This window comes from Ananas comosus, linkage group 11 (genome assembly GCF_001540865.1).
Source record: "Ananas comosus cultivar F153 linkage group 11, ASM154086v1, whole genome shotgun sequence".
Classification (NCBI taxonomy): Eukaryota; Viridiplantae; Streptophyta; class Magnoliopsida; order Poales; family Bromeliaceae; genus Ananas; species Ananas comosus.
In genome coordinates this window covers 1730864-1745872 of record NC_033631.1, presented here as the reverse complement: position 1 = coordinate 1745872, position 15009 = coordinate 1730864, and the positions used below count along the sequence as shown (strand labels likewise).

Genomic DNA, 15009 nt, shown 5'->3' with positions numbered 1-15009 from the left:
GGGCCCCGCAGCCCGCGGATTGCGGAGAAGCCTCCGAGGCTCCGAAAGTCGCCAATTCATAACTTCATAAATGAATGTTGTGAGCTCTAGCTCCTCTAATTAATCAAGTCCATCTCTCTCTCTATTTCATTTTTTTACTCCTCTAGTACAATAACTGCAGCATAAAGAACCAGGGAAAAGTTTACAATATTGTTCGTGATAAAAAACTAATTAATGCAGTATAACTCCACAAAAATCAAATATGATATTCCAAGAACATAGGTTTTTTATGAAATGATGCTGGAAACAAGCCAAGCACTTGCAAGTCATCACATGCATAACATGAATAAGCGTAAGCAGAAAACAGACAAACTCAAAACAAACTGATCTGGGTAAACAAATAGATTGCATGAAGAAACAAATAATATCGACGACGGTTAATGATGTACCACATTGAAATGCTTCAAAATAGAAAGAAAATTTTGAATCATAATGCAGAGCAGAGATATAAAACCTAAGAGTGCTGCAATGATCACGCACGGATTTTTTAGGTGATTGTGCTTCAACCATGCCATCCACCAATTACAACGGCAACGGTAGTGTGCTTCCACCGACTGAAACGTAGATGTTAAATAATAGTTCTCCCCACAGGGATCGAAAACAGCCAACCCGTTAAGCCTGTTGAAAATATTTACAACCTCTTCCTGGGGACCCAATATATGAACGATTTTTTCACGGGCAAGTAATTTAACATCATCAGCATCGCAGAGAAGTTGCGACATGAATGTGACGTATGCATTTATATAGTTCCCAGCGCTTGGATATCCTACCTCGAACATGATCAAATTACTAAAAATCGACTCTGTCTTCGCGTCAATGGACAGGTGTGGAATTTCCATTGTCCCATTGCTGAACGTCACGTCCAATAGAGAATGGGGAGTCGAAGATGAGTCCTTTACTCTGAACTCGACTCCTGCTTCACGGTATTGCATTGCTCGGTGCCACTGGTTCGTCATGTGATGTGAGCGATCAGAGCAAGGAAAGCATTGAATCATTGTTTGAATGCGGTGGTGTCCCGCTGGATTTTGACTAGGTCGAAAGAACATATGGCACAAGTGTAGCAGATGGTGAAAATCATTCGAACAGATCGCGGGGATTTCGATCGCTTTTGGGTAGTGTCGTAGCACACGTTCCACATATTTAGCGATGTTTTTTTTAAATTGTTCAGTTGTTTCTCCTGGTATAGGTGCAGCTAGGTTACGTATTTCCTCGAGGACGAAAAAAGGAATTTGATTCTCTACCAGGAGTAGGTCATGCACTATGTCGTGCCTATTCAATGCTTCGTGCTGGCTAAGATCAGCTTCGCTGGGTATGTTTTCAACAGCCCGGCCTTCCATCTTTCCGAGAGCAACAGCTATGAAGCATCCGTCGAGCAAGAGCATCTTAGCAAAGTCCTCCCGTTCCATTGTCACATTCTCGCTGTACAATCCTCTTGCTCTGTTTTCTAGTTCCATGATTTCGCCGCTGACATGGTAGTTGTCACTATCATAACCGAAGATCCTTCGTCGACAATCCAACTTCACTGACTCCATGCCGGCTACATGTGAAGATCCGTGGTGATATGGGCCGATCGATAGAATTATTGGGTGGAAGGACTGGACATTGTCGTCGCAGATATGTTGTTCTGGAATTTTGAAAATCCTGCACGCGTTAGTTTCCGTATTTGTGATCACAGATTGCACATTTCTTGGTTCGCTTTCCGGTACGTACCTGTGTTTTTAAACACTCAGTAGAATCAGTAGTGCATCTGTCATCATTGCATTGTCACAAGAAGGTAGTATAATTTTAGAGAAAACTTCAAAAACCGCTCACGTGGTTTCGTATTTTTTTATCTTAGTACCCTATGGTTTAAAGTGTATTAATTTAGTATTCCGTGGTTTCATTCTTTTTTTTTTATTATCCTTTCCACTATTTTTTGTTTGTTAAATCAGTGACAAAGTTAAAACTAAAAGATATTAAAGTGAATATTCGATAAATCTAGATAGGGTATCTGAAGTTTTTTGTATATAATTTAACGAAATGTTAACGAAAGAGCTGACGAAAAGAGAAAAATAAAACCACAGGGTACTAAATTGACACACTTTAAACCACAAGGTACTAAAGTGAGAAAGTGAGAACCATAGGGATGGTATTTGAAGTTTACCCTTAATTTTACCGATTTGTTTGCAGAGAATATATGTAAAACTAGGTTACAATACTATTAATAGCACTAAGTCAGTGGTGCGATTAGGTTTTCAACCCGTGGACGAAGTGATGTAACGTTAGGATGAGAGTGGTCTCTAGAGTTGAGTAGGTGGTTGGTTGAATAGTATGATCTGACGGTCGAAAATGATCAAAGAGGGTAGATCCACTGGTAGAAAACTTGATAACACCAAACGTTTAGTGCTATTAATAGCATAGTAGCCAAACTCATATATATATATATATATATATATATATATATATATATATATATATATATATATATATATATATAGTAGAGCTAGAATACTCTCAAAAGCACCAATGGGTTGGTGCCTTTGAATTTTTAGCCCTTGGATGGAGAGATGTAGGGTTCAGATGATGGTGGGTAGGTGGTGGTAGGTGGAATAGTATTTGATCCAAGAAATATTAGTAATTAGGGAGTAGATCCAAGAGCTAGAAACTTAGAAGCACCAATGAGTTGGTGCTTCTAAAAGTATTCTAACTCTACTATATTTATTGATCTTGTTTTTTATAGTATAAAGAATTTTCTATCAAAATTTAATATGATTTGAATATTTCTATACCGTTAAACTTGCAAACGGCTCTTTTTTGATAGCCTAGTGATCGAAAAGACTCAAAATCAACGGTTGAAAATAAAAATCTTAAAAAATATGATGATATGATATTAAAATTTTAGATCAAAGTTATTGATCTTGTTTTATATAGTATAAAGAATTTTTTATCAAAATTTAATGTGATTTGGATATTTCTATACCGTTAAACTTGTAAACGGCTCACCACGGCCATTAAAATTATTGATTTTGAGCCCTTTCGATCACTAGGCAAATGATATCAAAAAATCACAAAATTTATTTTCTGGGTACTTCAAATACTCTAGATCAACTCTAGCGGAGCCGATCGTCGATTCGAAATCCCCAACATCGAAAACGACTTGGAAGCACGGAAGGCTCCATGCTTCCAGAAGCATACCCAGCTCTCCTCTCTCATCATCTCGTCTCCTCTCTCTCTCTCTCTCTCTTCTCTATATATATATTATATATATTATAGTTATATATAGATCATATATACTAATTCGGCTACTGTACAATTGCAGTTAGACTCCATTTGTACTTCATAAATTTCCTGGTCGTTAGTCTACCCCTTTGACCATTTCACTCCTTAGATCAAATATTCAACCAATCACCAACTCAACTCTAGAGGATCCCTATCATTCTAATTGAGGACCACTATCATTCCTAACCGCATATCCCTTTTGCCACTTAGTACAAAATTTATAAATACTAAGGGGTCATATACTAATAAGAATACTTGTACTTGTAGCTGTTATAATTATATTATATATATATATATATATATATATATATATATATATATATATATAGGGAGAGGGAGAGAGAGAGAGAGAGAGCAGGACTACTGTGCTATTAGTAGCATAACATCTCTTGTGATCCTAACTTCCTAAAGGTGAGAGAGAGAAGAGAAAATAAAGAAAAAATGGAGAGAGCAGGGGTACTGTGCTATTAGTAATATAGCAGCCCTTGTGCTCTTAACTTCCTAACGGTGAGAGAGAGAAGAGAAATTAAAGAGAAATTTGAGAGAGCAGGGCTACTATGCTATTAGTAGCATAATAGGCCTTGTGCTCCTAACTTCCTAACAATAAGAGAGAGAAGAGAAATTAAAGAGAAATTGGGTGTCTTAATTTCTCTTCTACTTCAAAATTGATGAATGGTTAGGAAGTTAGGAACACAAGGACTGGTGTACTCCTAATGGCATAGTAGCCCTACTCATAAGGGGGTTCTAGCCATTAGAAAGATGTTAAAATTGACGAAAAATGCTATGTTAGCATCATGTCAGCGTCACGGAGGTACTGTGTCAGCGGATTGAAAAAAAAACAAAGATTGGAGACCAAATTAAAAATCAGTGCAAAGGTTGGGGACTAATTGTGTAATTAACCGATTAAATTTATAAATTAAAAACAAGATTTTTAATTTAAGATTTAAATTTTAAAAATTAAAAACAGATATCTCAATTTTAAATATTTATATTTCCACTCCTAGTTTTAATATGTAGCTATTTTCAATTAATTCATGCATCACAATGGCATTTTCTCTTGATCCAATACATCCCTTGTTTTTAGGGTACGTACGTACCTACAACAAAATTAACTTTTAGCAGCGATTACTTTATAAATTAGCAGCATTTGTATTCCAACATTTGTATTTGTCGCCAATTAGTGTACTAACAATGGAGATAATGCCGCTCTAGGCAGGATCGAAAAAGATTTTAACGACTTTTATTCTGACAACTGGTAAAGATAAAAATAAATGCCGCTAAAAGATACATGCTATACTAGTAATTACAAATGTTATTATAAGGTATACTTAATTAAACTGTAAAATGCTTTCAAACACTTACTATTGCCACCAAATTTTAAACAAAACACATTAAAGAACATTATAAAGACAATTGATCACCATTAAAAGCTTGAATTATAATAATGATCACTACAAGCTCCTTCTGAAATTAATAGTGCATACATCATAAAATTAAAATCTAGATATTTCAGGGACAAGTGAACAGTTAAATATGAAAGTTATAATCCATTAGTTTTAGTAATAACAAAGATGTCTAATAAAAAGATAATACTACTGGTACACTCCAAAGTGTGATGTATATCTTACACCTATACCATTCAAGAACCATTACTTTTTTACTTGTAACATCAACTATTTTCATATTTTACTAAATCTCATTTGAGTTTTTCCCTAGGATGGAGTGTAGGATCTACAGCATTTTTTGGTACACAATAAGTATTTTTCTTAATCAAATATTTCTCTCTAAAAACAAAAGAAGATTTGTTTATAATAAATGTTTCTAAAGACTCTCTCTCTCTCTATTTATATGTATTATTATGAGTTTAGCTGGAACAATAATATATACAATCCGCTTTTTCACCCTTGAATCATTATTAATACACCAAACATATCCAATCAATTCCGGACATCCCTACTATTAATAATACAGCGGCACACGTCCCCTCCCCAACTCATCGCCCCGTAGAGCGCGTTCAATCCCGAGAAGGAGCACCCCATGAACGCCACCTCTCTCTCTCTCTCTCTCTATCTCTCTATCTCTCTATCGAGGAAGAGGGAAAATAGTTGGAGTCTCAAGAGAGTCGAGACGATAGCATTTTTCGCACAAAGCTCCCTCTGAAAAACTAAAATTGGCTCATTCCAAAAATAACAGCTTAAAACAGCCGAAATAATTATAGATAGTTTTTGGGGGGTGCAATGATATTTCCTCGTAATTGTTGTAGAGCAATATCTACGGCCAAATTAATTGATTAATTAATGAAAATAAAATTAACACTAAGGTGATTGCAACACTCAATGGTGATTTAATCATATGGTTTTAGTCAACATCTTTGGAAATTAAGCAATGTGAACTTAAGTGAAAGTTGATAAGCTATTTGCTAGATGGTGTGTTTACGTGTACGTGATTTGGTCAGATGTCATATTCCAGTTTAATAAATACGGAAATAGACCGGATTCGGGCCGGGTCGACAGTGTTGTATTGGGTCCATGGCCTAGTGTGACACAAAAAGCCCATTATCTAATTGGAGCCAATGTAGGTCNAGGCCGTGGCTACTATACTATTATGAGTATTGGAGCCCTCGTACTCATAAGTTGTTTTCGATGATGGAGCTTCCAAATCGACGATCCACTCCGTTAAATATGATCTAGAGTATTTGAAACTTCTAGAAGATAAATTTCGTAAATTTTTGAAATCATAATAAAGTCCATCAAGCGGGCAAAAAATGAACGGTCAAAATCGAACGACGTTTTAAAAAAGGATGATCGGATCCTTCAATTCAAGATCAGAGTTATTGACCTTTATCTAGATAGTGAATAAAATTTTTTTTATCAAAAGTACAACAAATTCCGATTCTTTTACAGCGTTAACTGGTAAGTATCCCATACCAGCCATTAAAAACTGTCAAATTTGTGACCTCTTGATCGTAAGGAAAATGATGTCGAAAAATTATAAAATTTAATTTCTAGAAGTTTTAAATGTTGTAAATAATATTTAACGGTATGGTTCGTCGATTCGGAAGCTCTATCATCGAAAATGATTTATGAGTACGAGAGCGATCGTACTCGTAATAGTATAGTAGCTGGTATATATATATATATATATATATATATATAGAGAGAGAGAGAGAGAGAGAGAGAGAGAGAGAGAGAGAGAGAGAGAGTAGGGCTAGAATACTTTTACAAGTATCACCCAAGTGATACTTGTGTGTTTTTAGCCATTGGATCTACTTTTTGATTACTAATAGCCTTTATTTTATTTTATTTTATTTTATTTTTTTTCGAGGTCCTGATTGTCTCACCCCTGTAGCCTAATTTACTCTTTCAATGAATGAAGTAGGTAGTGCGCTACCTATTCTCAAAAAATAATTAACTAGCGACATTTTAAAGCATCAACAAGAATAACCCTGACGTTTATATAAACGTCGGGTAAAGAGTCGTTAAGTAAACATGTCGGAATAAATATGTCGACGCTTTAATATAGTGTCGAAAAATTTTTATCAGTTTTGATAAAAATATTTTTATTGGCTACGCTTAATCATAGTGTCAGCACATGCCAAATATTGAAGACGCTACAATAGAGCATCGTCTAAAAAGTGTCGTCTAAAATATATTTTGTTGTAGTAATTAGCTTGTGACTTTGCTTATTTGGTGAAGTCTAGGAGATCTTTTTACGAAAATTGGAAGTTTAATTTAGCAAATATTTAGAATTCAGTGAGTGTTAGTACATTTCTTCCTTTTTTTTTCATTTATGCCACTAAACTTTTCAAACTATCATTTTGATTCCTATCTATATATACTTCCAATTAAAGAAGAAACTATTACCCACACGTGATTCATCTCCATATTCATGTAACGTGCATCCATCCAATTTTTAAGCTTGTCGTCCATTGAGTTGCTATGTTTTATTTAGGGTAAACTTCAAATTGCCCCGATTTTAAAAAGTTGCACTTTGTCTCTTGTAGCTTAGCTCAATTTATTTTAGTATTCTGTGGTTTGGTTTAAAAAGTTATAGTTAACTACTATGTAGTTTAGAACATTACTAAAACTTTGCCATTCTATGGTCTTTCAAAAGTTTTTGTTTGTCATGTTATTTGATATAGAATAAAAATTAAAATGCATGGGATCAAAGTGTAAAGTTTTAACCATTGGATGGAAAAGTGAAAAAATGCTCTATACCACACCTGGACATTTTGAAGTTTTTCCTTCTATTTACTTAGATATTTAAACACATGAGAAGCCAATGGTTTACGATGTACATGTACGAGTACGAGCGTATAAATAAATCAGATAATTTTCATTCTAAGGAAAGTACTAAAGTGAAGCAACTAAAGTGATGAAACAATTACGAAAATTGAGGATCTTGAATGGTCCCTAATATCAAACTTAAAAGGTTTATTGATCAAAAGAAAATTCGATTTGGTTCGGTGACCAACTGCATTAGCAAATTAAGAAGCTAAGTCCTAACTTACCAAGAAAGGAGGAAGAGGAAGAGGCGAGGCTGGTACTGCTGCAGCAAAAGAGTACGAACAGTAACGAGAAAGTGGGAGTGTGACTGATGTAGGGAATGAGTGACTGCGTTGGGCTTCGTAGCCTGTTTATATAGATATAGAGCTATTTCGAGAGAATAATTAATATATAAAGAAAAAGCTTTATTCTTCTTTGAATAGAACGTTGGAATAGAATATTAATTCTAGAAAAAATTGCCTATATACTTCTCATACGTTTGAAAATATCTGATTTATTCTTACTATTTTTTTTATTCTTTTTAAAATACCCCCCATATGTACCACCGTTATTGCAAAATACCCCCGCAGTTATCTCCTATTAAGTTAACTTAGGTTAAACATGAGTTAAATATCTATCACAGTTAAAAAAAATTAAAATACCAATTTTGTCCTTAACTTGAGGATAAATAAAAAATATTAGTGACGACAGAGGGATATATTGGAAAAGACCAAAAGTTTAAAATGTTTTTTGTGCCCCTGACTTTAAGGACAAATAAGAAGGTCAGTGATGGTGGAAGAGTATATTTGAAAGGGCAAAATAGTAATTTTACAGAGATAACAGAATTAATTAACAGATTTTAACTCTAGAAATATATTAGAAATAGGTTGGAAGTAGAAAGGCTATTTTTAATATTAGCCTTTTAAGATGGATAAATCGAAATGTCGGAAACTTTTCAGGGATATATACGTAATTACCCCTTAATTATATGAGATAGAACTTTTGTATTAAATTATTTAAAATATTATATATATATTTTTATAGCTTTATCTTATGAGCAATGCTAGGGCCGGATACACTTATAAGTGAGTGTATTTTATACATCCTACGTACGTATTCATTCAAAGATGGAGTTTTCTCCATTAGTCATAGTATGGATGTGACTATTGGGCAACTCTCCACCACTAAATGGATGGGAAAATAGAATGACTGTTTCAATATGATAATAAATTAGAAGATTCTGAATTTCATATTCTCTTCTTAGTTTTATATTCTGAATTTTATATTCTCCACCACTAAATGGATGGGAAACTTGTCTCACTAGCCTTAGGCTACCGTGTGAGGAGTCGTGCTCCACCCACAATAGTCATCAGCCGAGAAGCACACTCTATCCGCTATATAATTCAATCTCAGTCGAAACTCCTCTCATATTTTTAACTAGTGATTGACTTTGATACCAATTGTGACACCTCACTTCTTAAGGAGTCATCCATATATTCTAGAACTACTCTAATGTTAACATACTTAACTTTCTTAACCACTTGGGTCTAACCATTATCCAAAATATTTTAAGCGAGTTAAGAGATTTAGCTCTATTATTTTATGTATAGGATTGTTTTAAATTCTATAGGTGTTACAAGACCATTTGGTTAAATGTAATTATAAATGCAATATAGTTTGATATCCATGTAGAAAAAATACAGCAACTATGATTACATGTATCTTGCATGGTTGGATGTAATTGAAATTTTTGCAACTATAAATAATTTATTTGGTTGTAAGCGCTTGAAAAGTGCTGTTATAGTATTTTATTATTTTCATATTAGGATAGTGAGTTTACTCAGATGTGTGAAAAAAATATTTTCTATTTAAAATGTTATTTGAGAGATAAGCTTACCATTTGTTACTTATTCTCTATCTAAATACTGTAGTTGGAATTGTGACTAATTTAAGAATATAGCTCCAACTGTTATAGTTGAACCATCTTGTATAATTCCAACAGGTAAATTTAAATGGCATCACGTGCGCCATATAATTACAACTGCAGTATAGTTACAGTTATGTATAATCAAGCCATCCTAAGAGTAGATGAAAAGAGCTATATATCGTATACATATTGTACTAAATAAATATCTATATTATGATTTAATGTTGAAATAAATTGGTAAGATTCGATCCCATTGGATCTAAACAATCTTTTTTTTTTGACATGAAGAGTTATGTAACTGCTGAAAAATAGAGGGTAAGATGAGATCTGCAATAGAATGGGTACCTCAATTTAATATTTATGTCCTAAGGCCCAGTTTAGTTCGGGGATAAAATAGGGATAACAAAAGTTATCCCCGCTAGCTATTCGACCAAATGGGGCGCTTTTTGGCCTAAATACTTTATCCCTGTCACCTTACTATTCCCGGCTATTCCGGAATAGCTTAAGATTTACTATTCCACCATTTTGGCGGGATAGTCTAGTTCAAAATTTAATTTCAAACTTTGTTAAAAAATTTTAAATTGAATGAAAACTAAATTATATAAATATAATATGTTATATATTATAATATATTATTTTTATTATAAAATTATTAATTATACTANATTATAATATATTATTTTTATTATAAAATTATTAATTATACTATATTAAAATATATTATTTATATTTAAATATTATAATAAATTATTTTTATTAGATTTAAGTTTAATTAGAATTTTTAAAAAAATTATATAGGAAAAAATTATTTTTATTAAATTATAATTTATTAATAAATTATTTTTGTTAAATATTATAATGAATTATTTTTATAAGATATTATATTTTATATCAATTCAATAATCATTTTTTTCACTATCCTTTATTATTCCATAAAATTAACCAAATACAATTTTAATTATTTTAAAAAATAACAGCATTACAAATCAAATATAATTTTACTTTTATCTCCGATCATCCTAAAATAAAAAGATATTCTAAGGATAAAAAACTTTATCTCAATATTCGTTATCTCCGAACCAAAGGGGCCTGAGAGTAGGTTAATAGCAAACTAACTGTAAACAGTAGAGGATCCCAAATAGGAATTTTAAAGCACAAGGCACCAAGAGCAATCGAGCAGTTTAGCGTCACAAGGGGCACAGTGCAAATATTCTCATAGGACTAAACAACCACATCGAACAGGATGAATACATCCATGTCCAAAGGGGTTTGCCCATGCGACACTGCATGTTCTTTTGGTTTTTTGGGACAAAAATGCGGTACCACATCATAGAAATAAGAATTAATATAACAACCTTTAACGTACGAATGGACATGCACCAGGCTCCTTGGAACACGCACCAATCTATTTTGCTACTGTTGTATTATTATGACTTAATTATACTATATACTATACTATACTATATTTTATTATTATTTTTATTTATAGTACTTTTCAAAAAAAATTTTGAAGATATCATTATATGATTGTACTTTATCAATTTCTATACTATATTATCAATCCCTATACTAGATATAATTAAACTATTTTTTTTCTCCTCAATCTCTGTAGTATCTCTATTTTTAGATTGTCTGTGAGATCTCATCATTTGAGGCTTGTCGACACATCTGGAGAGTGTCGGGATAAGTCGGAGTCGTTTTGGCGCGAAATAAACGCAAAATGGACTCGACGCGAGGCGAGAGTGCAGTTTTGACGCTGAAATCCGCAAAGTGTAGGATTTCAACGTTGAGTACCGGTACGGTATCGAACTGGTACCGGTATCCCTGTGTATTTCCAGAACATACTGCTCTCGGATTGTGTCAATCTGATGCTGAGTATCAGTACAGCATCAGACTGGTACCAGTACCCTGTGTGCGAGTTTGCGGGCTGAGAGGCCGAGTACCGGTAATCAAATCGGGTACCGGTACTCTAGCTAGATTTTTGAGTTGGTAAGGAGCATTTTGGTCCTTCCAACAGTGTCGATCAACGTACCCAAGGTTATCCACAGCCTTTATATTCACAGAGAGAGTATTGAAGTCGGTTCTTCTTCTCATTTTCCTCTCTCTTTAGCTAGTGGACTCGTCCGTGGGTTGAGGTCGCGGCTCGAGCTCGAGAGGTTGTCGACTCGATCAGGAGGGCCGTTTGAGTGCGCGGGCGTTGTGGTTGTATCATTGGGAGGTCGGGAGAGCACGTAGTTTCCTCTTCTTTCGACTTCTCGCCGTTGTTGGATTAGTTTTTCGAGGTGGGTTGAAGTTTACCGAAATCGTCGGAATACCTCCTAAGTTCTTGTATCGTCGACATATTCATTGGTTTATTTCCTTGCTAGTACTCGAATTTATATATGGATGAGAGATAAAGTTTGAATTTGGAATTAAGCCAGTAGTATAATTTTACATGTTGGACTTGGAATTGACTTAGGAGAAAACATATAGATTCCACACTGTCATTTCTGAAAATTATTAGATTTAGTTTTAGGAGCTGTGGTTCTTTTGTATCGTCGCTGTTAGTATGCGATGGAAATCCAGATTAGTATAGAATGAGTTTACGCTCGTGCTGGAATGCCGAGTTTATTTTTACAGTAGTGTGTAAACTGTTTCAGACTGTCGGGTGCCGTCGCGATTGACAATGGACCCAGATTTTTATATTTATATCAGATTGTGCCAAGGGCACGTGAGCTTTGATTGTTAGACCAGTTAAACCCATTTGTTTTGAGTATAGCCTGTGAGAGCCTGATTGAGCTCGGCAGAGATACGCTTGCATACTCAGTTGGGTAGCGCCCACGAGTGCCACTCCGGAGTCTGGCTTTGTGCTTTTGCGTTGATGTCGTAGTGTCCTCGTTGGACTTGCTCTCCACCGACAATCCAGCGTGGTGGTGGTTGGTGTAGCTTCGACAGGCGGGACGGGTGCATTCATAGTCCCTTGTGAGATTGGGTCAAAGATTGCATCTTGCTTATATCTACAAATATCTAGTGTTGGTTAGCGATAGTATAGTGGCATATAGTTGTAAAGTTTTACTAGCTTCTTTTACTATCCATATGCATACTTTCTGTAGACTTAGTTAGTGAGCCGTTCAAGTCGGTAGTGGTGAGAACTATTCCTTCTTGCAGTAGTTTTCATACCCAGTTGTGGACCCTTTTTTGTAGAGCCTTCTTCTGTGGTTACTGCTGTCGCCGATTCTGATCCTGGAAAGAGAGTCGCGAGCTAGATCCCTTCCCTGGTCGCAGTACTAGAGTAGTACCATCTACAGGTAGATTTGGAGTATTTTGGTTCATGTACATTCTTATACTGGTTTACTCGCTGGTGTGAGGAATATTTGTATCTTGGATTTTTGTAGGGACTGAGATTTTTGCAGTGTAGCTAAACTCTCAGTTGACGATGTTTTTGTGTGTAATTTAATTACAAAAGCACTCGTCAAGTTTCGGGCGAAATCGAGTTAAAACGGAAATTCTACGCGATTTCCAAGTTTCACTTAAAGTGAATAGTAACTCGATTTTCCGGAGAAGCCACGGTGAGAAATTGGCTTCTGGCTCGTACTGGACTCTGGTCATAGCAGTCCAATAGCTCGTTTCGACCGGGTCAGCTGTTCTGGAGCTAATGACGCTGACGGATTTTGAGTTCGACGCACGGATTTCGAGAAAATCCAAAAATACATGTTTTATATGTATTTATGTGTGTGTTTCCTTCTATTCGAAGAAGGTTGGATTTTGTCGTGAATCCGTGGTCGATCAGACGAGAATCGAAACGTAGCTTTGTTTCTCGCTTGGTGCTGATTCGGCACCGGTCAAATCGTTCGCCACATTGACGGTACGATCTGCTGAGCAATCGCGCGTTGATAGCGAGGAGAGGTCGGTTAAGTGTGCAAAAAAAAAGACGGTATTTTCGTGAAAGTCGCGAACATTTTATGTACCGTTTTAAACGTGAGATCCGCAATCGTGGAGGGTCGTTTACCACCTTTAGAACAGGAGACCCGGCGTAGCTTTTAGTCGTTCGGTGAAGGCTCGGATTGAAAATTCGATGTTTTAGTGAGCCCTTTTGCATGTTTGCGCCCTTGTATATAGTTCTCTTAGGGTTTGTCTCACCAAAACTCCTAAAACCCTAATGACCTTAGGCCACGACACCACCAGCCGCTCTCCCTTGAACTGCCCTGCCAGTGTTCGACCACCTCCGACCGCCGACTCCCTCTGACCGAGCCCCGGCCGCGTCAAACCACCACCTCAGCCTTCCCCTTCCTCTCCCTCATCTTGTTTCCACTGTCCTCCCAAACATCTTTGGACCCTGAGCTAGGGGAGGAGCACTCGAACCCTCCTCGCCAGCCTCACCTTCCACTCGAGCTCGGGCAGCCGCCGCCGGCCGGCTCCGCGAGCCGCCGAGCCGGCCGCCGGCGGCCAGCCTATCGCGCGCTTGCTGCCTCGCCAGCCCGAGCCCAAGCCGGTGGCCTGTGTGCGGCCCTTATCCGAGCGCCGGCGCTGCCAACCGTTTGGATGAAACCCCATCTGCCGAATTCCCAGTACCGCCGGCGTCCTCCCCAGCCGACTGGCCCGCCGTCGCCGAGGCACCGCCGCAGCCGCTGCTTGCTCCCCATGTCAGCCACATTTGGCGCCGAGCCCCATGGCGAGGAGGCCAGGGTTGCCAGCTGCCCAGCCCAGCATGCCACGCCACGCAGCCTGGAACCTCTCCCGCCGGCGCCTCCGACCCCGAGCACCCCACTTGCCCGCCGGTCGCAAGCGCCGGCCTCGTGCGAGCCGCCGCCGCCGGCCAAGACGCCCGCCGCCCCGTCAGTCTGCGCAACCGAGCCGAGCTCGGGTGGCGGCTATTATCCGAGCTACAGAACGGGCCACGCTGGCTGGTTAGCGCGAATACCCCTCCGTCCCCCGGACCGTCCTGCAGCCCGCACTCGGCGCGGCGTGCCCGGAGCTCCCCGGCCCTCCGCGCGTGGCCGCCTGAAACCGGCGCGAGCTCGTAGTTTGGTACGGGCTCGGCTTGGCTCCGCCGGGCCGCGCGGCCCCGCCGCTCGCTCGCCGGGGGCGTCTGAGGTGAGAACACGCTCACTCCTCACCTCCCCGCACCGTCGTCCCTTGGCCGCCGCGCGACGCAGAGCCGTGCCGGCCGAGGGCCGGCCGGAGCAAGGTTGCTGCGACGGCCAAAGCCCGGAAATAGGGCTTTATTGTGATGGGATTTATGGTTCCGCCGAGCTTCCCCCGATCTCTACGGAAGGGAGCACGGGATGAATCCTGGCAAGTTGCTGATCATGCTGCTCACCTTGGTTTCTGTCGGGAGACCCGTTGAGCTGTTGTCGGCGGGATGGTCGCTTTCACTTTCGGCCTTTTTTGGCTGCTGTTTGGAGTTTGGCGTACCTTATCCGGGCGATGCGGAGGCCTGGTCTCTGGATGCCGTCCGGAGGTAGCACAGGTGAATCGTTGGTCAGTGCTGATCATCAGGTGCGTCACGAGCGTCACTGTTGGATCAGAAGTGCCGTTTAG

The 15009-nt window shown here is 38.1% G+C and overlaps 2 protein-coding genes across 2 annotated transcripts; one reads left to right on the top strand and one right to left on the bottom strand.

Moving 5' to 3' along the window:
• Positions 222 to 7999, bottom strand: LOC109717048 (UPF0481 protein At3g47200-like). Its single transcript, XM_020242705.1, has 3 exons — positions 7808 to 7999; positions 1032 to 1749; positions 222 to 995 (listed from the first exon to the last, which is right to left on the bottom strand). The coding sequence occupies exons 2-3, from the start codon at positions 1569 to 1571 to the stop codon at positions 417 to 419; spliced, it is 1119 nt and encodes a 372-aa protein (XP_020098294.1). The 5' UTR covers positions 1572 to 1749; positions 7808 to 7999; the 3' UTR covers positions 222 to 416.
• Positions 10804 to 14492, top strand: LOC109717552 (translation initiation factor IF-2-like). The gene is made up of 2 exons (XM_020243401.1): positions 10804 to 10808; positions 13814 to 14492. Exons 1-2 carry the CDS (start codon positions 10804 to 10806, stop codon positions 14490 to 14492), a joined length of 684 nt encoding a protein of 227 aa, XP_020098990.1.

Bases quoted from the DNA above. Each gene is read 5' to 3' on its own strand.
- LOC109717048 (XM_020242705.1), bottom strand. From the start codon at position 1,571: ATGGAGTCAGTGAAGTTGGATTGTCGACGAAGGATCTTCGGTTATGAT. The intron at 996-1,031 runs ATTCAATGCTTT...CGCTCACATCAC, and splicing joins ACCACCGCATTCAAACAATG to ATGACGAACCAGTGGCACCG.